General features: G+C 32.0%; 2 protein-coding genes across 4 annotated transcripts; one reads left to right on the top strand and one right to left on the bottom strand.

Annotated features, from left to right (window-relative positions):
- Nucleotides 1-9,084: 9,084 nt before the first annotated feature.
- On the bottom strand, nucleotides 9,085-13,483 carry LOC121119042 (proton-coupled zinc antiporter SLC30A1). Its single transcript, XM_040713661.2, has 5 exons — nucleotides 13,212-13,483; nucleotides 12,561-13,114; nucleotides 10,616-10,784; nucleotides 10,438-10,556; nucleotides 9,085-10,361 (listed from the first exon to the last, which is right to left on the bottom strand). Exons 2-5 carry the CDS (start codon nucleotides 12,892-12,894, stop codon nucleotides 9,703-9,705), a joined length of 1,281 nt encoding a protein of 426 aa, XP_040569595.1. The 5' UTR covers nucleotides 12,895-13,114; nucleotides 13,212-13,483; the 3' UTR covers nucleotides 9,085-9,702.
- Nucleotides 13,484-13,566: 83 nt separating this feature from the next.
- sd (TEA domain transcription factor 1 homolog scalloped) lies at nucleotides 13,567-26,234 on the top strand. 3 transcript variants are annotated; one of them, XM_040713658.2, is made up of 10 exons: nucleotides 13,567-13,708; nucleotides 20,270-20,435; nucleotides 20,498-20,636; nucleotides 21,470-21,597; nucleotides 23,541-23,687; nucleotides 24,552-24,622; nucleotides 24,709-24,952; nucleotides 25,434-25,600; nucleotides 25,659-25,893; nucleotides 25,954-26,234. In XM_040713658.2, the coding sequence occupies exons 2-10, from the start codon at nucleotides 20,352-20,354 to the stop codon at nucleotides 26,065-26,067; spliced, it is 1,329 nt and encodes a 442-aa protein (XP_040569592.1). In that variant the 5' UTR covers nucleotides 13,567-13,708; nucleotides 20,270-20,351; the 3' UTR covers nucleotides 26,068-26,234. The 3 variants fall into 3 exon arrangements, with proteins under 3 accessions (XP_040569592.1, XP_040569594.1, XP_071744901.1); XM_040713660.2 differs by lacking the exon at nucleotides 13,567-13,708 and adding an exon at nucleotides 14,351-14,835; XM_071888800.1 differs by lacking the exon at nucleotides 13,567-13,708 and adding an exon at nucleotides 19,565-19,763.
- The last annotated feature ends 719 nt before the right edge of the window (nucleotides 26,235-26,953 follow it).

Here is a 26,953-nt window from a genome sequence, read left to right as displayed (position 1 = left end):
TATCAATAAAATTAAGGAAACAAAATAAATTAATATTATTTTTGGAGGGGTTTGTAACTTATTGATAAGCATAAATAACACCCCTACTTTGAATTTAAAGTTGATTTATATTCAATTTCCGGGTGGTCCATTGAAATATGAACACTTAATAATTCAATAATTAATCAAGGTTGAGTGATTTAAATTAATTCATATTTCAATACATTAAAGCAAAAGCAATTAGTTATAAAACAAACCAAATTTGAGCTCTTCAACAAATTTCCATTCGCGCCCTCCAAGCAGTTGGGCGTCTGTCTATGCTGTCAGCAAGTTCAAAATGGAAGAGGAAGAAGGGCTCTGTCAAAAAGGCTAAACTGGATATGCAAGAGTGAAAGAAAAAAAACAGGCCAATCCCTTCAAGTCTATGAGGTCCATGCAAGAGATCCCGGGGTTTCACACCAGACTGTCCAGAGAGGTATAAAAAAAGTGGGTGGAGATGCCATTTTTGACACCAGCAATGAAAGAACTTCATCTCCTCCGATGCAAGAATCTCCCCCCTACAGCCATGATGCTAACCCCCTCGATTACACATTTTGGATGTATGTTGAGGGGAAGGCATGTAGTGTCCGTCATCCAAACATCGAGTCCCTCAAAGCCACTGTCAGCTAGCAGTGGGACACCATGTCAGAGAAATACATCTGAAGCAGGTGTCAGGTCTTCCACCTTCGCCTGAAATCCATCTCTGCTGCTAAAGGCAGCTACATTAATGATTAAGAGAGCTCAGACACACATCAATTTATAGTATTAATTTTGTTGAAATTCCATTGATAATTAATAAATTATATGTTGTTTAGGTTTAAAGTTCAAATTGCTCGGATTTTATTGGGTATAAGAATTTTTGGCATCTATTCAAATATATTTTTTTAACAAACCATACTTTTAAATAAATAAGCCTGCACAATATTTTTAATACATATACTGTATCATTAGAGCATGGAGTGCTATAGGATTATTCTTCAATGATACATAGTTAGAAATTGTTCACAACTTAGCAAGATCATATTTGAGTTCAACCAATCAACATTAAAAACATTAACAAAAAGAGAACACGACTTTACTCCAATAAGACAAAAATATATAGTGTATTTTGTTGTCAGCTATCGACGTTTCAGCTTTTTTTTTTTCCTTTATTCCTCTAGAAAAGTTACATCATAACGATATAAATAAAACATTTTAGTTTAAAATTACTTTCCTAGAAAAAAAAGAACAATAAAATACACAATAATACAATGCACTCAAATACGTGCGTTTAAAATAATACCAAGAACAAGTTTTTAAAAGTTCAAGAAGCAACCATAAAATTAACAAAATATAACTAGAATAAAAAGGGAAAAAGGAAACGACTATTTTCAGAAGAAATAAAAACTGACCACAATTAGAAATGGAGCTATCAGTTATGTCAAGAATGGGTAAGATATTTTTTGAGAGAGCTTTAATATACAAATTTACTGCATTCATCAGGTTTTATATAATACTTTTTCCTGCCATTTTTACTTATTATAACCACTGTCAAAAATCTGTCTGGAAACATCTTAAAATACCTACGAGCTTTGTAAAAGTTTTACAGTGGTAAAACTAAAATTATTCATAGCGGTGAATAATTTTAGTAATCCTCCAAGTTCCAAGTTCCACATTTCTCATTTTTTTTTAGCTTTTTAAGTCTCAGACTGGAGTTATTTTCAATTTCCATTTTTTCCATATCTTTTATTCAACTATGTCTGATATCCTGCACACATTGAAGATATTTGAAGTGAAAGATCTCCAAAATATCGAAACATTCGACGAGAATTTATCCAAGTTTTCTTGAAAACACCCGTGACTTTTTCTTACATCTCCTTCAATTTTCTTACTTGTTTGAATTATACGAAACTTAAGAAAACCCGAGAAAGAACAATGAAAATTACTTCTAACAAATTTATATTTCTAAATTCTTCGTAAGAATTGAACAATTGATGCATGCAAAAGTATTTCCTAACCAAACGTCTCCATCGCTTTCTACACCAGTTTTACTGTATGTGATGGTGCATTATCATGAACCGGAATCCCTTTGTGTTGCCTTTTTTGATACTCCAGTTGCTTTTTACACAAACTCTATTTAAATGGATCATTTGTTGCCGTTATTGTTCAGTGTTAACGGGTTTGCCAGGTTTTAGCATCTTATAGAATTCTTCAAATTTTTTCGGTGGTTTTCCACCTCATTCACTTCCCACGTATAAATTGCCACTTTTCAATTTTTTCATCCACTCAAAACACTGCGATTTACCAAGAACATGCTCACCCTAAGCTTCGACAGGAATTCCATTCCATTCTACTCCAGTTCTCTTTAAATTGTAAAAGAAAATTTATGCTATCCGCAAATCCTAGTTTAGAGGCACAAAATTCGACATTTTCAAGGCTATTACTACTGTACTACTGTAGGAAACTTGTATTGGGGAGAATGTTAAATCTTCTGTGCCAGAAATCAGAACAAAGGAAATGGTGCAATCGCGTTGTGTAACGGTAACTACATTAACAGATAACGCCATCTATTCATAAATTCTGGTTTGGTATTTACACACATTCTAGATGACGAGTCTAGGAAGATTACCTTACGGAATATTTTCATCATAAAATTGCCCCTGGTAAAATTGTCATCTGTGGAAAATGCATCTACCAATCTACACCATATCCCGATAAGACTAATCAATGTTAGGATACAAAGATAGTTTTCTCATCTCCTGAAAAACCATTCAACATAGATTGTGGCATTCAAAGCTGCCTTCGTAAAAAAGTGTCAGCTTACCTGCTTGTTGGCATGAGGTTTCCTTAAATTACCAGTAGCAGCTATAAGATAAAGGAATTACATACAAACCCAATCCCGTATCTATGAATGATATTAGGTCAACTAAAAAGTTCTGAGCGTGCGGCGATTCTAACCAATCTGTTGTGGTAATATAGACGTCGAAGATGAGGCACGATCCTGTAAGCCAAACATCAAAAATGTCGATAAAATCATGCAAATCGTAGAGTTGGACCAGCATGTTAATTTTATTTATTTATTTTAATTTTTTATTATTTCAATTTTATTGTCAAAATAAAGCGAAAAAATCTCAGAACTTTTTACTTCCCCAATGTTATCCAGGAACCACAACAATGTCGATCCTGAATTCTACTCAAAGTTAAATAAGAGCTGAAGGGGGTTTCACTGAAGTGCTTACGAACTCATGTAGCAGACATAATTTATCATATTTTATTATTATTATTATTTGTATGTAGAACTTTAATAAAAAAAAAAAAATGATGTAAAGTCCAATAGTAATAATAAAAAGGGATAAATTATGGGTCCTAAAGATAAGCGTTAAGCCCTTCAGTAAACCCATCGTTATTACACTTATAACTTCATAATAAATTATCAAAGTTACTCATCGTTTTTCACACGATAGTTCCGAGCGGCCCATTAAAATCTGAACACTTTGAATTTTATACTTCAACAAGATGTCATTTATTAAATCAAACATAGAATTTCAACAGAATTAATACTATAACTCTCTCAATAATTAATGTAACCACCTTTAGTGGCAATTATGGATTCCAAGCGTTGGTGGAAGGCCTGGCATCCGCTGCAGATGTAGTTCTTTGCCATGGCATCTCAGTGCTGGCTGACAGTATATTTTAAGGCCTCAGTATTTGGATGAAGGACATTGCAGGCCCAACCCTTGACATGTACACAAAAGGTATAGTTGAGGGGGTTGGCATCAGGACTATAAAGAGGTTAAAAGCGTCAACAACAAAAAATAAGAGTTCAAAAGAGCCTTGCAACGGAGAAGATGGGTTTCCTTTATTGCTGTTGCAAAAAGTTGCCTCTCTACCCTCAGAAGGTCTTTCCACACACTTTATTGATAGTTCTCTAGACAATATGACGAGAAACCTCAGGATCTCTTGCATGAATTCTGATGGACTTGAGAGGATTGGCCTGGCCTTTTTTAACTCTTCTGGGTTCAGTTTGGCCTTTTTGAAAGAGCTCTTCTTCCTCTCCAACGTTTCAGACTTGCTGGCAGCGTAATCGGTGGTCCTGGGGACGCCCAACTGCTTGGAGTGTGCGAATGAAAACACGTTGGTCACATTCAAGAGTCATATTCTCAACTTGTACGTAACTTAGAGAGCTCAGGTTTGATTTTGTTTTGTAACTAATTAGTTATGCTTTAATATATCGAAATATGAAGTAATTTCAATTACTCAACCTTAATTAATTAGTAATTGTTCAGATTTCAATGGACCACCCAGTAATTATTTTATACTTATTGTTCTCTCTACAAGAATAATGCTGACACTTTGGTAAAAAAAAATATTTTCAGGTTAAAATTACAAAAAGTGTGCGATCTTCAAATTTCCTATTTTTTTAACTTTCGTACATTGACACTAATCTGTTGTATTTTTTGCTAGCCCGTTTTGTTTTTCTTTTTTTGAGTTAGTGTGAGGAGTGAACTTCCTTTTCTACTACATACAAGATCTGATTAATTTATAGCACTAAGGATTTGTTATATAGTTATAATTGTATGTCCTTGTTCGACTCAGAGTAGATTTGAGGATCTATATCGTCGTAATTTCTGTTTATGCCCTTGCTAATTTCAATCCCCCTTTAAGCTCCCCACAGCTGCTTGTAGCTGATCTAATAAGAATAGTTATGCTGCTTTCACCCAACAGCATTATTCAAATTGTCAGGCTAACCATGTTGATTTTCGGTCTCCTTTTTTTTAACTAGGCCAAAGTGCTACCAGTTAGCATAACAGGAATGTAATTTGACCCCTGTCTATTTATTAATACGTAAATGTAAGTACATTTAATATATCAAATTTAAATTAAACAATGACTATCCAAGACGATTTAACTACTATTCATATTGAATGCAATAGTCTAACTCACTCTTCACAGGTAATGGGTTCAATCAATATTACTTCGTTTAAAAAAAATTATAATTACAATTTCATACTTGTTTTATTGGCTTACCACTTCATTGCTCGGTTAACCTATTCAATAATTACAACACAATAGTTGTATAAGACTAAGAAATGTAAATTCAAATTTTGATTTCCAACAATGAACCAGAATTTAAAACAAAAACATTAAAGAAATTGAAGAGGAAAAAAACCCTCTGTGTACTGTGTACATACTATATTATCATATGATGAAGTAAGGTGCATCTAAATAGCATAAAAGCAGTATGGCATGACGCGAAGCTATGAGTATATTAATTCGTAACTAATGTAATTTTTTCAAATCCAGAATGGCTTTGCGTCATAATAAGACACTTTTTTCATCAACAGTAGGAAAACAGATATACAAATATTAAATGAGACGTAGTTATACTTAGGGTTGATATCTTCGTAAGGAAAAAAAGAACGTATCGGAGAATGCAGTAGCGAGACTTATGGTCAGTGATGAAACTCCAGTGTAGAATGGGCATGTTAAAAAAAGAAACCTTAAATCAACTTGGTAACCCTGATAATTTGAATAATTTTTTTGAGGAGAGAATGAATAATGCCCATGACGCTTCGTTAGATCAGGTACAATCAGTTGTGACAAGGGAGGAAGGAGAAAAGGATATAAACAAGGAATTACTACGATGTCGATCCCCAATTCTACTCCTAAAAAAACAAAAAAACTAGTTTTTTTGTGTGCACTTTTTTATTTATTATTATTTTATAGGCCGTCGTGGTGTTAACTTCTCGTTATGAAGTAAGCATTATCACCTATCTTTGGTGTAAATTAAAAATGGATAATAAAATAAATAAATATGAATTTAAATACAATTACAATATTTTCACTGCACTAATGCTATTCTAAATGTAGAAGATAGGATACCAGTAATTCATTTTATCCTCCCAAAATCCTATAACATGAAGCTAATATTAATAAAGTTCTTGATTCAGGAGTACCATAAGAGTGATGAAAATCCGGTGTATTTTTTAGGTCTGGCCTATTTTTTTGGAATTGGTAGTCAGAAGAATTGATTTTCTTTTCCTTAGAAGTTGTCATTATTATTTAATTACTGAGTAGTGAACATACTTTCCTAAATATGTTGAATTATATTGCAAACATTCTTTATAGCCACTTTTTGGAATGGCCTTTAACTCCTTCCACGAATTTTGTTTTATGGATTCAGGAGACTCAAAACACAGAGTGGCAATTTAAGTTTGGGAAACAAAAAAAAGTTACATGGAGCTAAATCAGGTGAATATGGTGGGTGATCGATGGTATTTATTGCGTCTTTGGCTATGAATTCACTCACAATCGTGGTTCTGTGCGATGGCGCGTTATCGTCGTGTAAAATCCACGAGTTGTTTTTCCATAATTCTGTTTTTCCGTCTTTGACAGACTTTCTCATGGAAACGCCTTATTACGCCCAAATAGTACTCCTTATTGACAGTCTGTCCCTTTGGAACAAATTCATGATGCACCAGACCGCAGATATCAAAGAAAAAATTAGCATCACCTCCACTACTCACGGCCCTCCTTCAACGCTTTGTTCCACTCATATGCACGGATTTTTGATAGAAATGATTCACTTAAAGCTCTTCCTAACATTTTCAATGCGTCATCACATGAAATTTCGTTCGCAGTACAAAATTTAAGTCAAAATCGTTATTCAATAATTTCGTTCAGTGTAAAAATTGTGGAGAACGAGTGAGGTAGACTAACTTATCCAGCTGTTAAAAGCAAACTGGTCTACAGATAGCGCTTAAACTTGGCAAAATAATGAAAGACAGCGCTACCAGCCAAGGGAAAAAATATTTTTAAATCCCTTGACCGGGGCCAATTAAATTAAAAATTCCCGGTACTTTTTTGACAGAATGTATGTTGATAACCTGCAAGATATCAGTGATCTTATTAATCTTTTCTACTTTAAAAAAAATCCAAACGTATAAATAATCGAGCAAGGAGCTGGATTATAGTTTTTATATTGATGTCAGTCAACTAGGGTGTTACTAGCCTCCATCGTTTTTGCCAGTTTAGACTTAAATGTTCACTCCTCAAGACTGAAAGAATAAAGATAATAGCTTAAGAAAACAAAAAAAAAACACTTTTCGGGTTGCCAACAACAACAACAAAAGTTGCACGTTAATAAATACTTAGGATTACAATCCAAAAAACTTCAAAACAAAGTAATGAAACGTCCCTGTTAGCTTGAGGATATACATAGCATGGAGTTAGATATTTTCCATGCAAAATGTAGCTTTTTATAATCCTATTATCAAGGCAAGTTGCTATCTTTCATCATTTGGGGTGCTTGGCCCAAAAAATTATTAACATCGTAATAAAATTACTCATATAAGTTGGTTTATTATATATATGGTGCGTACAAATTGAGATTTTGAACAAGTTGCAATTTTGTAAAACCAACTTATATAAATTCCACTGAGAAACCAAAAAATGTGATGAAGAATTTTAAATAAAGGATTTACAGTACTTGGGATGAGGATAATGCAGTAATTGAATGTTCCGTGGAAGATAGATGCATTAATTACTATTTTAATGAAAATACTAAATATAATTATTCTGGGGCAGATTATAAACTTCATATATCCACAATTATATTACACATAAATACATAGTTACCGTGTAATTTTAATAGATCGAAATGAAATGATAGTATCAATGTAATGCATTTTAAGACGAAGAAATAGAAACTTGTACAATTTTCTTATATAAGTTGGAACTTGTACATACATTTTAACTAGTGTACAACATATATATACATGATAAAAATTTTGGGGAAGCTTGAGCCCCCGAAAAAGGGGGTAGCTAAGCCCCTGGTCCCCACGTAAGTATGTTGTCGATCAATGTTTTCACATCACTACGAAAGGTCTGACAGTCATTATGCAACAGCCCGAGTATTAATAGACCTTCAAGCCAAGTAAATAATAATTATTTTTATAAGAGAAACTTTTGGACTTTAGGTCGGCCCAGACATATACGTTTATCTGTATCAACTGATAAGAAAATGTATATTGTGTGATTTTAAATAGCATATATCTTTAATCAATCATTTCTTTTTAAATAAGGTTAAGATGGTTCTTCACTTTTGTTATGGGAGTTCGATTCTTCGGACTATGAGTACTAGAACTGATAAAAAAAAAGTTGAGTGATGTCATCAAGGACCGAACTTAATAAGTTTTTAGGACTGATATGCAGAACTGAACAGGATTGGACATGACTCCAGTCCTATATAATGACCGATCAGGGACGTCTGCAGGATAATATATATTTTTTTTTTTTTTATATTTTTTTTTTCAAAAATCCACAGCTATTCATAAAAAATAAAATTTCAAATATTAAATTTTTTGCTCTGCTGCATAATTTGTCCGTATGACCATTTTTTAAAGAAAAGAAATCTTTCAAAAAAATATTACGCCTATTTTTGTGTTATATTTTTTCCTCCTGATCAAACAAATTTATAGTAAAAAGCAAAAATTGCTTAATTTGCAGGGGTCAACAGCCCCTCCAGCCCACACAACACTAGTTATATATCATATTTACAAAATTCCTTTTAAAAAATTGTTATGTCAGGCTTTTGATCATTGCAATTTCCAAGCGAACTCCTACAACATGAAGTACAATATTCAATAAATGCAGGATGTGGCCCTTATTAATTCATTCATGAATTACAGGATTAAATTACAGATACGGAAAATAATATTTTTACACTCCTTTTTCTCTAAATCTTCCAACTATGACGATTTAATTTGATTCTGCACATAATATGAGGGATAAATTAATTAATACCTTGATTATCGCTTTAAATAAATCAATAGAAGACATTTTAAGAATTTGTGTCAAGAAGAAGCAGAAATTTCCAAAGGATAACTCTAACATTTGCCCTTGCAATTGAATTCATATTAATAATAAGTCCAATGCATAAATTGAACTTAGTGTTAGATAAATATTATTGTCCAAAATTAATAACGAAACAATTAAAGAACACTATCAATACTATAAAATACTTCAACCACTGAAATTCATGTTCGCAAAAGAATCATTTATTTAATTTTATTAAATAATAACTCATTTTATTCACAATAGGTAAACGTTGATTGTATTTAAATAAGTTACTAGGCATATATATTTTAATAAGACTGAGGATATTATTATGTTAGTTTAAGTACCGCCAAAGAATAATGGTCACTGGATATTATTTGCAAATGCATACATTAGAGAATAACTATTGAAATAATTTTCAAAATGTAAAATGATTTAAAGTAAATATCAACAAATAAAAATAAAAAAATGATTTGAACTCTATAAGAAATGCCAATTGATTGGGAGGCGAGAAGAGTTTTATCTTTGGTTGTACGATTTCAATTTAAAAAAATCTCAATTCAATGTTCGTTAAAAGAAAGAAGTATTAAATATATGTACATAAATATTACCATCCCCGCCTCAGTTCCTTAAAAATCAACATTGAATACTATATAATTTGTAAATTACAAAAGATAGATGAACGATCGTCACTTGAATAAAAAAGTTAATTAAATGCAAAGGATTTTATGTAAATATATATAGTAGCCGAATAATCAATATAAATGTCAAATTCATAAGTGACCTTAAACTATTGTACGCGAATACTTTAGTATAAAATCATGTAGTAAAAAAGAAAACCCAATATTAATAATATTTAACTAACATTTACACATTAGACGGGTTTGAAACAATTTTAATAACTTGAGAGTTAGAAGATGAGGGATCCAAGGGAGTACTTTCACTTATCAAATCATCTTCTGCAACAGCACTCGTTATTTGAGAATGTTCCTGATTATCATTAGGTCTGGAAACAGTAGACTCAGGTCCAACTGTAACAACTGAAGGTATATCCTCCAATGAAATGGTTTTTATCAGTCTCTTATCTGCATCTTCTTTAGGTGGTAGGCAGCACTTTGATTTTTCACAACTTGTATCTGTAGGGCAGCTTAGAGCACAATCTATAGAATTATCGATTGTATCCACAAATTCTGGCTGAATTGTAGTAGAGTGAATGCCTTCATGGTGAAAGAACTCTTTCACCTTCTCAGCTACTTTCATATACTCTGATAGATTTAAACATCTAATATGAGCTGATGCAATGATTCTGTTACCAGCCAATTGCCATATATGGAAATCATGAATCTCCAAAATCCCTTCTACTTCATTCAATAACTTACTTCTCAGATTCTCAATATCCAAGTGAGTAGGTACCGTTTGAAGCAAAATCATGGCGGACTCTATAAGTAACGGCCAAACAGAGTGCATCATTAATATCACAAGAAGTAAACTTAATCCAGGATCAACATAGAGTTTGTACTCCCATTCTATATTTTAAAGAATAGAAAAAATAATGATAGAAAAATCGAATTCCAGACAACTAAATAAATCCTAATTTATTACCAGTCAACCACATAATCAATGCAGAAACAATAACAACAACCGATCCCAAGGCGTCCGCTAAAACATGTAAAAATACACCCCTCATATTCATTTGTGCTGAACCGTCAAGCTTTGTGTCTCTAGTTGTGTTGAAAAAAAAAAAAAATTAAATATAAATAAGAACCAGGAAAAACCTAACTTTTTATTTTTTCCATCATTTAAATAAGAATCATCCGTGTTATTTTTGAGATGACTATGACTTCCATGACTATGGCCTCCATGACTGTGACCACTTCCATGCTCATGAAATAAACACAGACCAAAAAGATTCACTATTAAACCCATAGTGCCAACGAAGAGGATCAAAACTTAAAAAAATAATAGTACATGTCAACATTATTTGGTTATAATTAAATTAATATTTGAATAAAATAGCAATATTTCAGCTAATTTGTTTTCATTTTTAAATGAATTTATATTGTATAACGTAGAAATTATATCATATCATATTTATTTAGAGGTTATCTTGTTTATAGAATAAACATTTTTTTATCTCTCGTCACATGATTAATCCATGGAATATTGAACTTTGGTACAAAAGTTTGGAAGAAATATAATACAAAGTTCTAGAAGATAATGGACCAAATTTTTGAAAAAAACAATTCTGCAATTAATGTTATAATTAAGATTCCTCAGATATGGGAATCAGAGATGTAATAATAAATTACATATATCATTCAATACAAAACTGATGAATTTCAAGTAATTTATTTGTTAAACCAGTACAAATAAGATATATTTGCACTGTTACACAATTTTTTTGTATTAAATATCTGCTATTTTATATTTGACTAAAAATAAGGTTATGTCATTATTCAAGAGTTCAAAATAGAATTATTCACCTTTTTGATATGAACTTGAATGTTAGATCTATATTTTAGAAATGTAATTACGAAAAACAGCCTTAAACAAAAAATAAGGGAGATTAATTATACATCAAATAACAACAATAATATGCATAATGTATGAATCTTTAGGGAGGTCAAAACATCTTTAAAATGCAAATTTGGACACACGGCAGGAGAACTCTTATTAAGTTAGAAGTTACTCATGATGAGAGATAGAAATTGTATCGAGTGTTACTAAGAGGGCTTTATGTATAAAATGCACGCGCATTAGACGACAATGTCAGTGTATCAATCGACTCCTTGGAGTTCAAAGAAAAGGAAATGAAGCCAATAATACAATACTCTTGCCTATGGTTTATCATTATACCCGTACGTCATATTTTCTATTTCTATCTGGAAATTAGAGACAGACTAAACGGAAGTTTGAAATTCAATCCCACAACCTTTTAATAAGGAAATTATATATTGTTGGAGTGGAAGGAAAGGGATCTCAACTCGAATTATTAGGATAATTAACACTTTGGAGGATCTTTAAAATAGATGGGAGGTCTCATTATGTGAAGAAATCTGTGACATCGTCTCTTATAGAGTATCAAGGTGGAGATGGAATCTATTTCGATCAGTGAACTGAGGGAGGAGGTGGAATAGAACGCTTCTCAATGGCTTGTACTCATCATGTAGACTTTGTATATGTTGTGTACAAGTTGGAACCAAAACATGAGATGAATAATTTTAAATGAAGGATTTACAGTTCTTAGGAAAAATATAATGGAATAAGTGAATATTCCATGGATGATGGATATATTAATCCTATATATTTAGGCTATTTTAATACAAATGACTAAAATATAAGTAATCTGGTTCACATTAAAAAGTTAAAATGTCCACAGTTATATTGGTCATAAATCAGAATAACCATGCAATTTCAATAGATCAATATGAAGTGATACTAATCACTTTATATTTTTGCTAATTAGAAGTCCCAATGTTGTAATTTTATAATGGATTTTAAGGCGAAGAAATTGCAACTTGTACAGATATAGCAATTTCTACACAACATATACAAGGATAGCGTACAAATCCGTCAATCTTAGACCCCCAATGCAATATAGAATTGGCGTCTTTTAGCGACTGAGTGAGAGGTTGCGAGAGTCGCATTTCTTCTTTCCGCTTCGTCTGTCTCCAATTGGAGGATAGAACGAGAATATATGACTTAGGGCCGAAATTCTAAATTACCAGGACTATGGATGTCTTCTGGCTCATAGAAGCGCTTAAATGATTCGATTGTGATGGAGAAGCAGAGAGCCACTAGAAATACAGCATTGATGAGCGCTCCCAGGACTTCAGCTCTAGCCCATCCATATGTGTTCTTATCCCACGACTTCGGAGCCATCCGCACCGAGAGGAAAGCAATAATCAGCGCTGCAATGTCCGATAACATGTGAAAGGAGTCGGCTACGAGAGCCATGGAGTTCGTCACATATCCCACCACGATCTCCACTAGGAAGAAGGTAAAGGTAAGTCCAAACATGGTGAGGAGACGACATTTTTTCCCCGTATAACGACCCATTCTCACTTAAATGTAAAATGAGTGAAAAAGACGGACAGGTTCCTGCAATAGTTTATTCCAGAAAGTATGACGTCATGGAGAGGATAAATGATAATACTAAACAGCATTAGTTTACGAGCTATTTACGCACTCTTTTTCCCCTCTCTCTCTCTCTCTCCTCCTCTTTTCTCTCCTTTCTCTTCTTCTTCTTTTTTTTTTTTTCTTTCATTTTCCTCTTCAGCTTCACATGAAAAAAGAAGAAAAGAATAGAAAAGCATTTGAGACATTCCAAGTATGTGCGACGTCAAATAGTTGGAATACTTCTAAGAGATATTTACTAGAGGTCGCTACTTGTTCTCTTGGTAATCGTCATATAGACAAACTTGGATTTACTCACTCGAGTTCTAAAAGGAAATTTGTAATAAAGAGTCCAGATGATAATGCTTTGATGTTTGATGCCTCACAAGTCCATAATCCGAGTTTTCGTCGTGGATAAGGATGAATGGAGTGATATAGAGGGCAGTAGGAGTAGTATGTGTGTATTGCGTAGGGATGGAATACGCGTTGAAAGCGTGCAGTGAGGGTGTGCGATGTGCGCAGTGTAATGAGTGGAGGAGAAAAAGAAGAAGAAGAAGAGGTAGCTAGTGGCGCTTGCGTTCCTCTCCGACCCGGACCGTCCTTTGCCGCATAAGCGAGATTCCTTTGTGCCATTCCTGGCATACCATTCTCATTCCTTAGTCATATCGTGTGTACTTTTGCATCTCTCTCTTCGTGGTTTCGTTATTTATTCCAAAGAGGGGATCCTGGATTGCTTCCGTTGTTGTTTTCCTTTAGGGTAAGATTTCCGCCATCTTTAAATTCCTAGCGTGCCTTTCTTTCTCTCTTTCTTTCTATCCTCTACACTCGTTTTTGACTTGAATACTCACATTCCTATCTCCCCCCTATAAATCCCCAATCCATCCACTCTGGAGAGTCTCGAGCTCCATTCCGACTCTTTTAAATTCAACCAAACATGCACGTACAATATTATTATTATATATCTCTTGAATCCCACAAAAGATAGAGAAAAATCTTAATATAATATAATTTAGAATCTTTCCTAATAAAAGACTCACACATGCTCGAGTCAGTTCCGTACATTTTGTATCATCGTTCCTCGAATTGTCACGGCGTTTTCTCCTATACACACAAATATCCAGTGTATTTTAGTGTCAGCTGTCGGTTTTGCTGTTTTTTCCCCCCTAATTCGTGTTCTGAACGTGGATGAGATAAATTAGAACTAGCTCCTTTTAAACTGTGAAGAATTCTCAACATTAGGTCCGTAGATGGGGAGAGTTATTGGCCAACTATCAACTAATTTTGGGACTTTTCGGAGAAAAGGTTGCGTGATACAATACACAAATAACGACGTGTTGTGTGTGTGTTTGTTAGTATTATTATTATCATTTTCTTCATTTCTAAGGATCTTCTCCTTTTTTTTTTTTTTTTTTTTTTTTTTGAGAAGCCTCCAACCATTTTTTTTGGGTGGGGGGGACATTTTTATTATTATATGTATTTTTATGAGATGGACTTTTTTTTTTAGTCGCACACGCCTTACTATATACACACACAATACTACTAACATATATAATATATTCCTGTCTTCTTCACCTTTACCTGTTTATTATTTCTCTAAAGAAGGGGATCTTAAAAAAAAATATATACACAAAAAAGGCTCACCCCACTTTAAGGTTTTTTCTTAGCGTCTCTTTAAAACCGTTTTTTTAACGAATATTTTAAATTTCAACTCAAATTCCTACCTTGATTTTTTAAATAACTAACTCCTCGTAAAAGTGTCGTAGGTTTTTACATTGCTCCCTTAATTGATTTCCATTTGTGTCTTATGTTATAATTCTACGATCCTCCATCTCGAAAGGCTTCATAACGGATACAGCCGTGGCAAAATCAACGACAATAAATACAGTAGGTCATCATTTTATTACTATCCTCCGTACCTTCCAAACGGAAGAGAGTCTCGATCATTCATTGCAAGCCTCTAGTTTCTACTCTTAAATATGTCATAAACTCTATAAATATTAATTATGTAAATTCCAACGTTTCTTGATTCAAATCTCATTCGTAGAGAAATCCCTCTTTTTTCTTTATATATTCTCTAACGGAAATTCGTTATAATATCTATAAGCCCATTTTTGTACTCCCATCTTCTTGAACATTTTGTTGTGAGCGATAATTAAAATATCCTGGTTGTGTATTACGAGGGTTTTTACATTTATTATGTCCTCTAATAATGCCTACTTCACGTGCTTCAGAATCAGCATAATCCCTTGTTATAAATATGTAATGAATAAGTCTGTTTCTTCTTGGAATTTTGGTCATGACGTGATGGTGAATCATTCTCTATCAGCCGTCTTAGTTAATCAGAAAATATGTGCAATTACTTTAATTTGTGTGCTAAGAAAGATGTAAGAACACTCCATTGGTAGAGTAGCATTAACATTAAAGAAATGATAGAATCATTTTAATTTAGATCATTCTCTAAAAGCTCTTGGTCTTATTTTCATCATGATCCACTTGTTGAATTAACTCTTTTCAACTTTTGCACCTGTGTAGAGAGTATATATTCATTCATTTTATTTCATCCATCCATAATTCAATTCTATGTATGTAATCCAAAGTTATTATAACTTGAAGGATATTATTTATGAATTTCCTTGGATATCTGTCTTTTTTTCTTCTTTTTTGCATCCATCAAATTATGAAATATTGCCAAGTATTATGATTGTTGTAAATATCACGGCTTGAATAATATAATTGTTGTCAATCACTGAACACGATCCATGATGATATTTCCTACCTAGAACGACATTATTTTCTTCTGATTAGAAGAACTCTTCTTTCTTACCTAATTTACAAAACAACTATTTTCTATGACTATTTGTACTATGTATCTACAAATATTAATTATTTTTGTGACAATTAATCCAAGGACATAAATAGAATTCAATTAATTATCCCCTGAATTTTTCCCCTCGTAATCTAAAGTATTCAATGTGTAGTTAAATAAATGTTTGCCCATAGTGTTTTCATTCCCCCTCTCATACTTCTTAAAGCTATCTATGGTCAACGAGTAGACTTTATCTGAAATCACTTTGTACTTCTAGCATCGTGTATGTATTACTAGTGTTGTCTGGTCCTTGTTTAGGCCTGAAGACTAGCTGCAGTTTTGCCCAGAGTTAAGTCCTGGATATCAGTTTCAAACTTATAGAAATCCACCCTTGTTCATGACACTAAACTTTATCTCTTCTTTTTAATCAGTTCTAGTTCTGAAAGTCTGAGGGACCAAGGGTCTTAAAGACCCATCCCAGGGACTGATAGGACCAGTTCTAAGACTAGACTGGACCGAATAAATAAGACTGACACAACACAATGTATTATTATTTTCTTCAATCTTCTATTTGTTTCCCGTCACACAAAAGCAAGCTGGAATGCTTTTTCTTAAAATTGAGCCTGGATTGCACTTGTATTCTTATACAAATTATCCTCTGTTTCTATCAACAAATTATTCTTATTATCCCTCTATGTATATGTTGCAAATTCCACCTAAAGTAGCCATAATGGATATATTATATTTGAAAGGGGCCATGTCAGGCCAATACAAGTTCCTATAATCAAATAAAGATTCAAAACTATTGCTAAAATTCTTTACTTTCTTTACTCATCCTAATAATTTGAGTAACACTCATTATGTACAAATGAATTCAACCCAAAAATGAATTTATCTTTGTGCGCAGATTTCAGTCATCTGAATTCTGAAATATCTGGGATTTTTGTAATTCGGTACTATTATCTTTTGGAGTCATTTTTTACCATTAAAACATTCTCCAAATTAAAAGTAGAGTTAATAAAACTTATGTAAAGGTGTTTTTTTATGATTAAAAAGGGTTTTTATTGATTATGTATCTTGTTCTGAACTTGATGTAAAACCATTTTTAGGCTGGAAAATGATGAAAAACGACACTCTTCTTTAGACCCTTATAATTTATTCATAATACATAGGGATGAGGATATCATAGTTTATATTATAGAACAGTATTCAATATGTAATTTAAAAATTTGCATTCCCAAGGATTTTTGTTCCATTTTGTATTTTTTTTAAAGGATCCCATTTTGAAGTATTAAAATTATCTACTCATCGTGAATGGATCACTTTATTGTTTCGATCCTGGTATCTCAGTCCCAAGGAAGGAGTCCACCCTACTCCCTTATGAGGTCTGTTAGTTTTCCTCGGATGAATTATCCTCCCGTTGTCCCCGTGGAATTCGGAATCTGTATTCGAACATCTCTTGAGATAGATGATCAATCTTCCTTGGATTGCCTCGATCTTCCTTCGAAATTGGAATAAATATGATGATAATATTAACTATTTGCTAGTACACTCCCATAAAAAATGGGATCACTAAAAAAATACGAAATGGAACAAAAATCTTTGGAGATTTTTATGTTGACGCACCACATTTATAACTTTTATTAACAAGGGCACCACCATACCTGACGTCACATTATTTCTTGCCAAAAAAAAATCAAATCTTGAAATTGGATCTCCTTCTTCGACTATCCGATCCGTTTATTCCCTTTCCTTGCGTTCGTTGACCAAAAGTAGGATGTTTTATATATATGTGCATATATAAATTACATATATTATGAGTAATTATATGAATCATATCAATTTTTATTTTTTCTCGTAAAATATATATTTTTCTTCAATGCAATTTTTTTTGTAGGCGGTTTTTTTTTTCTGCACAGATTTTACTTAAAATATTTAGAATTCATGAAATAGCATCATCATTCCTAGATATTATTAAAGAGTCTAATATAATAACAACATCTATATTTCTCTTATTAACCTCATGCATAACTTTTTGGTTACTTTTCAATATGTATGTATATTAGGGTGGCCCTTACAAATCAATGTTTTACTTTGACTTGCCTCGCCCTTTCATTATATTCCCTTTATATTAAACTTCGAAATACCAAATATTTGTGACTTGAATTAATATTTAATGTTTACCCTATATTAAAGAATTAGCCAGAGAAATAAATTGTTTATCTCCAACTTTTTCTAATAACATTCAGGAGCGTCTGTAGGATCCTCTTTTTTTTGGTTATATGAATATTTTTTGAAAAAAAATTCAAAAATCCACAGCTACTAAAAAAAAATTAAATTTCTTAAAAAAAATTTCATAATTACATTTTATGTATTAAATTTTTTGGAAAAAATTTCAAAAATCCACAGCTGTTAACAAAAAAAATTCAAATATATTAATTTTCTAGCAAAAATTCCTTAATTTGAGAGGGGGCTACAGCCTACGCCCTGCGGACGCCCCTGACATAAAATCTTGTACAATACCAATTTTGCCATTAAGCATAAATAGATTTTATGGGAATGACAATATTCACAATTCAATCCTTTTTAACATTAATTATATTGTTTGTTAGTATTACAATCAGTGTTGCCTCTCATATTATAATATCCATTGATCCCCCTAAAAATCCCAAGAATTTAAACTGAACTCCCAAGAAAATAATAAAAGTTAACAGAATATCAATTCAAATTGACACTACTTACATTGAATCAGTTAATTTTCATATTCTTCATCGCCTTCAATAATATCTGCTGATAAGTTTATATATTTTTCTGTATGCATTATAAGCCTATTTGTGTATCGTTGATGAACATTGCCCCTTTATAGTTTCATTATTAAAGGTATTGGAGGCTGCCTGTTCGAACATTTTCCAGTGTTCTTACTAGTTGAAAACGACTATACGAGTAGTAAACCCTTAACACTATAGATAAACAAAGTTTGAAGAATTAATTAATATATTCAAACCAAAGTAATTAATGATGTTGTATGTATAAAATCCGACATTTCTGATAAAAATCATGCCTAACGTAAGGTCAATATCTAGTGTTGTTTCTGTCCTTATTTGGTGCAGTTTTAGGACTATTCCTATCAGTCCTTCGGACTGTCAGCACAAGAACTGATTAAAAAAGGAATACATTTGAGTGATGCCATAAAGGACCGAGCTTTATCAGTTGAAGGACTAAAATGCAGGACTCAACTGGACACGAACGAAACTGAACTGGACTGGATATGCATGCCTTCCTAAACAAGGATCGACACAAAACTATCCAGATCCCAAGATCTTGGGATACTTTCCAAGGAGTGATCTCTCTGATTACAATGTACTTAATCTACACAACGAACCTTTATTTGGTGCACAATTATCTTCTCGGTAGTGGATGAATTTACATGTATTACACGTTTCATTTGTGTTATAAATAAAAACGTACACAAATGATTTCAGTTAAAAGTTTAAGAGCCCTCTTAATATAATTCAAATCATGAATGAATATATTTTCACTATTAGAACCGATTGAGAATGACAATACTAACATTGATTTTGTAAGTACAATAACAGAGCCACCCGAGATATATATATCAAAAATACTACTTCACTGCTTCTCCGCATTTTTTGTTTCTTATTACTATGTACTGTAAAAAAAATGTATCTTCCATAAAAATGTGTCCTTTTTATTTATTTTACATCTTTAACGTTATATGTACTATAATATGCTATATATTAAAATAAAAGTATGTTTGCTTTGAAATAAGCAATTGTTTTATCTCTCAGTGTTGTCCAAGTATCAAGTTTGTTCGTTTGATACAAGTGTATTTGGTAGCTTTTTTTTTCCTGCATAAGATATATGCTTATATTTTATATATATAATAATCAAATATAGAAATATATCTATCAAGAGACGAGTCTGTATTTTTCCATCCATCTATCTGTGTCTCCTGTCTCTACTCCTCCTCCTCCCAAGTTAATAGGTTCGATGATTATATTATTTATTATTTTCTTCACCTTAAAAACATTTTGAAAAAAATAAATATATGGATCTTGTTCAATATGTACCTGCAAAACAGAGAAAAATTATACCTATTGGGTATAATTTTTCCATGAAAATGGATAGGTTGTAGTATTATTATTTAAGTACAAAAAGTTGTTTACTCATTATTATTTGAGATTTTTGTTTACTTCCCAATCTGTTTCGCCACAAAACCCCTTCGGTCAATAATAACCTTTATTTTCCTTCTCCTCTTTCTTCCCTATCCTCACCTAAAACACATGTGCTGGTGTTTAGGTTATGATGATGATAATGTGGTGAGGACTGTGTCGTTTTTTTTTCGGTGTGTGTGTATAAAAGAATATTTCAAAATATTTATTTATGAATCATAATGTCAATTCTTTTTAGTATATACACTATATATATATATATTACCGCCGAGAGGATATTGAATATGATTAACATTAAATTCCTTTTGTTTGCTTTCAGAAAGAGGCAAAATACATATATTTTGTATGTAAATTACTCGGATATCTATTTTTTTCTGGGAGCTCTCTCTGGCTTGTGAAAAATGCAAACAGATGTAATCCGCGTTCCTGGATTATCTTCCGATCTTAATCAGCAAATTACCAAATTCGATTCATCAGAGTTTGATGTAAGGATCTACCTACATATTTAAAATGGATTGCTTATAATTTATATATTTTAATATTATAGGATGACAAAGAAGTTATTGGTACTGATGCAGAGGGAGTCTGGGCACCTGAAATTGAACAAAGCTTCCAAGAAGCCTTAGCCATATATCCACCATGTGGACGAAGAAAAATAATTCTATCAGATGAAGGAAAAATGTATGGTGAGTATTGTTGATATTTAATCATTTTCTACGAGTCACCTTCAGGAAGAAGATGATTCAAATTAAATCTTCATTTATTGGTTCAATGATGTTGGATATTATTACTTATTCAGTGCATATATATATTAGTGTTGGGGTTTCTCTCTGAAAATCCTATACCGTTATGAATTTCAGTGATCCTTTAAAGAAGTTCAATTTGGATCGGTTCTATAGACGAATTAAAAATGTGAGAAGTAAATGGGTTGTAACTCAAATATTGACTTTACAGAATTATGCTTGGAAACTCTATTATTTCATTATGAATAATGGGGTTATCCAATTTTTACAAAAAAAAAAAAAAATGGATCTGAGAAATTCATTTCAACAGTCTGAATTTCGCTGTTTTTAAGTGTTATTATTAAATATTAGACTTCTAGGATGGCATATAGGGAATAACACGAATATTTTTAATGTTTGAGATACTAAATTGTTGACGAATTGTTGATAACGTCAGCTGTGTGAACAACGGAAATGAAAAATAACGTTATGTAAATTTAAATGTGTTGCATAAAACAAAATAGTAGATAAATTAGGTCTATATATTGTGACTGGGAAAGTTCGATCTATATATATTGAGACTGCAAAGTTTATCTACGATTTAAAAACGATTAAATGGCATTACAAAATCGTGGTTTACACCAAAATATTGGTCCAAATTGTTCGACAAAAAATCACATAAGACCGAACCAGGGAAGAATTCGGTCTTGAACCGAGTCTCAATACTAATATTTAAATATAACTTAACAATTATGATAATGCATTAGATTTAATTATTGTATTTTTTGTTTCTTTAGGGCGCAATGAACTTATTGCTCGATACATCAAGTTACGAACTGGGAAAACACGAACTCGAAAGCAGGTATCATCTCACATCCAAGTTTTGGCAAGAAGGAAAGTTCGAGAAATTCAAGCAAAATTAAAGGTAGGACTGCTGCACATAAAGCTCTTTTTCCCCACTTGATGCTGAAGGCTTTCTCTAGTAGACGAAATCATGTAGTAAAAATAAATACACTTATTATCTTAGTTCTGTACTCTCAAGTTTCTAATTTTATTATACCTAATTATTAGCGGTGTCTGCTAAAACACATCCTTCCCCTACAATACACATATTCATGACACACTTAAATCCCCTCTAACTCATTACACAATGTATATATATATATAAGTCAATTTTTATATGTGCTCCGTCAACATAAAAACATTCCTGAACAAACATCAAGAAAAGGAGAAAATCCCAATTAATTTTACAGACATATTTAAGTCAATTATAGACGTAATATTCAAATTTGTGGGTAGAGTTAAGATATCCAAGAAGTTTAGCTATAGTTTTAGAGCGTTTATTTGATTTAAGAGTTTTATATTTTTATGGTGCATTTCAGCCATAAAATATATCTACTTGGAATTTGAGAACACCCTAAGGGTTAATAAGAATAGTTTGGTGACGTAAATTAGCAATATATCTTATAAGAATACTAATGTAATCCATGTTCAATTTTGAGAAAAAATATTCTAACTTGCTTGTGTGTTTACAGGCTATCCTTGAATTACAGTAATTTCCATAAAGTTATTCCTTGGAGGAGGATATATATATTTAATAATTAATGACGACTCTATAAACACAAACAAATGATTCATTTATAAACAAATTGTATCTCTTATCTTTAAAAAAAAAATCTTTATTATCTCCATAATGAAGTTGATACAACTTTTTTGTTTTACTACTCCTCCTAAAAGGTCATTAAAGAATGTAGTTTGAAAGTAGAGTAAAATTTAGTACAGAAAAAATTAATAACATTTTCTAATTGTAATATTATGTTCTAATTTTTTCCCTACTAATACATATTTTTCAAAGAATCGGCACACTACGTGGAAAACCTGTTTTAATTACTTTTGTAACCTGTTGTGACTTAATCAAAATGGGTTTTTTATCTGTACCTAATAGTCAATAGATACACCTTTGCATGCCTTTGAATAGCTAGATGATCATGACATGACACTGTTGTACTATTATATACATGCCACGTGATATAAGAGAAAACTTGAACAATACCTATTGTCTGATTTTAGTTGTATTATCACTAACACACAAATATCTATATATGTATATAAATTAGTACTTTAATTACGTATATGCAGATTCATTTATAAAATTCGCGTATCAATTGTATCTCGTACATAACAAAATATTATACCCCATGCATTTTATGTCAAGCGTTTTCACTGACGTACTTATTGAAGGAGGCACCATCTTGGGTGCTCAAAGTTGATATTTTACTACATAAAATGTACAAATTACCAATAAATATTGATGAAACTCAATTGGATGGCTTTACGAATTAAAAAAAAGAGGACTTGAAATCTGCATTGAGTACTACTTGATGTCAATGATAAAGAGTGAAATTTGTATATAATCAAATACTGGAAATCCAAATGAAATGTCTCAAATTTGCACAATATTTTTTTAAATCAATTAGAAACAAAAAAGTAGAATAATTACGAGAAAAATATATTATTCTTTCCATTGCAATAGTTCCGCAATATAGAAATAAGATTGCTTAACGATGTAATGATATATTTTGAACATATTAGGGTTATATTTATAATAAAAAAAGGCAATAGAGGAATAGATTTTTGAAATAAGCTTTAGCCCTTTTATTTGTTGGTCTCATTTTGACATCCAAAAGTATAAGTTCACTATGTTCCTAAGTATTAATTAAAAAAGTTAAGAAACTTATTATAAAACTAGGTTGTTTAGCTCCCAAATTGACCAAAATCAACCATCCTGACGCTACATGAAAACCCTTTATTTAAATATATCCCTCAGTTTAATAACTATAAATTTATCTCAATTTGTTTCTTCATTAGGTACCTGGAAATGGCTCTACAGCTTCATATATTGATCAAGCTCATAAAGAAAAGGCGTTACAATCAATGCAACAAATGTCTTCTGCACAAATTGTATCCGCAACAGCGATGCAGGCCAAATCTTTAGCAATCCCTCCCGGAGTTGGTGTAAGTAGTTATCTTTTCTACTTTATAAGCAATTAGTTTCCTTCTTTCTACAATATTTAACACTAGCACGGAGTTAGACAGACAAAATTTGATTTAATAATTTAGTATATAGCTCTCTAAGAAATCCTCAGTGTTACTCTTCGTTTTTCATGAGCAGACGGACAAGTAGTTATGTCAAAATTAATTTGACTGGATGAGCCAGGGAGCTATACTTTATTATCTAGAGCCCTACCTGGCCGAGCTTTGGTACCACACACTTGTTGCAAAACCTCAATTAAAGTGTTTTCATTCTTTATTATTTTATATAATGTAGTTCTTTTCTTTTTTATATGAGTTTTGCTACGCACGCTCCTTATTAAAAATGAGTCCTCAACTTCTATTTCATAGTATAGAGTAGAGTTGTATAAAATATGAGTTGACGAGATTTCAATCACTTTTACATACAACTTTATACATAAATACAAATAGCTACCCTTGCATACATACTTTTCTTTTTTAATATGAAGCGCACGCTCGATGCTACATCCAAAACGCCTGTCAAATTTTATCAATATAACTACTTTGTTATTTCTTATATCAAAAATGGCTGTACAGCGTCTTTATAATATAGATGAAGATAGACTCTGGTCAATTGTTTTACAAACTGAATATAGTTAAACAAATAACTCCTCACTTCTCTGTTTACTTCATTTTAACTGAACGACAAATATATAAAAAACAAACAAAAAACATATGTATTTCCTGAAATATTTACCTACTTCAAGGTTTTTCTCAAAATATATGAAAAGAGTCTAAATATAATTTAACTGATATTTGCTCCTTTTTTAATGATATTTTATTTATGATTGATTTAATTTCCTGCAGATTCATCATACCCCTGTAAGCTATGCAGGGAGCTTCTGGCAACCGGGACTACATTCTGGATCAACGCAAGAGTAAGTATTATTTATTTTTAGCAAATGAATTATTGCTTCAATTTGGTCTAAAATAAATACATATATATATATATATTTAATTTCAGTATAAAACCTTTTGCGAATTCTTCGTTTGGTATAACGGACAAACCGGGTGCTCCCTCTGGCATCATTTCCGCACAGACCTCATCGACTCCTCCTTGGCAAGGAAGATCTATCGGTACACAAAAATTAAGACTCTTAGAGTTTACGTCGTACGTAGAATCCCAAGCCAATGAACCAGAGACTTATCATAAACATCATTTCGTCCATATCGGCAGTGTTGTGTCTAGTTCTGACCCTGTACTAGAGGTATAATAACGCTCATCATTACTTGCTTTAGTGTTATCTTTTACATTTGTTTTGAATATCGCTGTGAAAGCCATGGATGATGATTAATGTTCTCAATATGTTGCCTTATTTAAAAAAAGAAATTGGGGTGGTTAAAAAAATAAATCAAGAACTTATAAAACAAGTTCTTTTCATTTGATCTGATTAACAAAAAAAAAAAAAAAAAAAATGTATTGAGTGTAAGGGAGGGACAGAAAGAAAAAACTTCATTCATGTGTGTGTAGTATTTGATCTAGCTTTCTTTTTAAAGATGAATAATAGTTCATAATATGTTGATGATGATATGGTTGTAGAAGAAATAGTTGGATTTCCCCTCTTATTGATATTTTCCCTAGTAATAAATGTCTCTTTCTATTGTGTGCGTTTATATTTATATGCGTGTGTTATTATTCGTCCATCCCCCTAGTTTCACATTATTCTTTATTTTCAAATATATTTACAGCCAATCGATGTCCGGCAAATTCAGGATAAATTTCCAGAGAAAAAAGGAGGACTTAAAGAATTATATGAAAAGGGTCCCACGGATGCCTTTTTCCTAGTTAAATTTTGGGCTGATCTCAATACAAACATATCAGAAGAGGCCGGAGCTTTTTACGGTGTTACTACAACGTATGTTATTATCTCTTTCATTTGTTGTAATCTTTTAAGTGCTCATTTGCTTTTAAAGGTATGAAAGTAACGACAATATGACCATACAGTGCTCAACCAAAGTTTGTAGTTTTGGCAAACAAGTAGTCGAAAAATTGGAGACAGAAGTAGGTAAATTCGAAAATGGAAGATTTTTGTATAAGATACATCGATCGCCCATGTGCGAATACATGATCAACTTTATACACAAGCTTAAACACCTTCCTGAAAAATATATGATGAATAGTGTGCTGGAAAATTTTACAATTTTGCAGGTAAACGATTTATACAATTGTATGTATAACTATTATTCATATGGGACTCTTATATTTCAGGTGATAACCAATCGAGATACTCAAGAAACCTTACTTTGTGTAGCTTACGTATTTGAAGTATCCACATCCGACCACGGAGCACAACATCATATATATCGTCTAGTTAAAGATTGATGTCCCCTAACCCCCCTTCTTTCCCTGTCATCCCCACCCCCCACACAAAGTCCTCTCTTCTTTCATCCTCAGCCCCTTCTCATTTTTTGTGATGTGAATTTATAAAAGTCGTAAATGTTATAAACACTAGATTTAAAAAAATGAAATATAATTCTTTTTTGTCCATACATATATAAGTGCAAGGATTTGACTTATTCTACAATTTTCATTCAAGATGATACAAGTCTGCTCAACGTCGCACAGATACACAATTAAATTATTGTGAACACCTTCATTTGCCGCTTCTCCATAAGATCTCAAAGTAATATGTATATACGTGTATGGATGAGTCTGTTTGTGATCGAAGGAAAGGAGATGAAGAAAACAATATCCCCCCCCCATATATTCTTATGTACGCACACACACCCAAGATAACTGGACTCTACTTTAATAGTATTAAATTACAAAGACATTCAAGAAAGCTGGGTTTTGCCATTGAGAAAGGTGTTGTTTTGCAGAAGGGGGAATACGGCTCACTCCCAAAGAGATTGATTACTCCCATGTGACGTATGTACTAATATGTTAAATGTATGTACATACAAATTGTACTCTGCTCTGGGATACTTTTAAAAAAGTGAATAATTTATTTGTGTTTTTATATATTTATTGTGTTGAGTGATTGTTAAGATTATTTTCTTTGATAGTATTTGTACATTCATACAAGTCTACTTTTATTAATATTCATTCAAATATGACGCAGAATTAATATTCCAAGTATGTACATCATGTTACCTATAAAAATCGTCGTTTCTCAAATATTTTATGCCAACTAATTGCACCTGTTTTGGAACAACACTCCAATGCTTTATTCGTTGAATATAATTTTTGATGGAATGATCAAGCAGCT

This window comes from Lepeophtheirus salmonis, chromosome 5 (genome assembly GCF_016086655.4).
Source record: "Lepeophtheirus salmonis chromosome 5, UVic_Lsal_1.4, whole genome shotgun sequence".
Taxonomy (NCBI): domain Eukaryota; kingdom Metazoa; phylum Arthropoda; class Copepoda; order Siphonostomatoida; family Caligidae; genus Lepeophtheirus; species Lepeophtheirus salmonis.
Note: the sequence above shows the minus strand (reverse complement) of the source record. Positions and strands in the feature narration are given on the sequence as shown.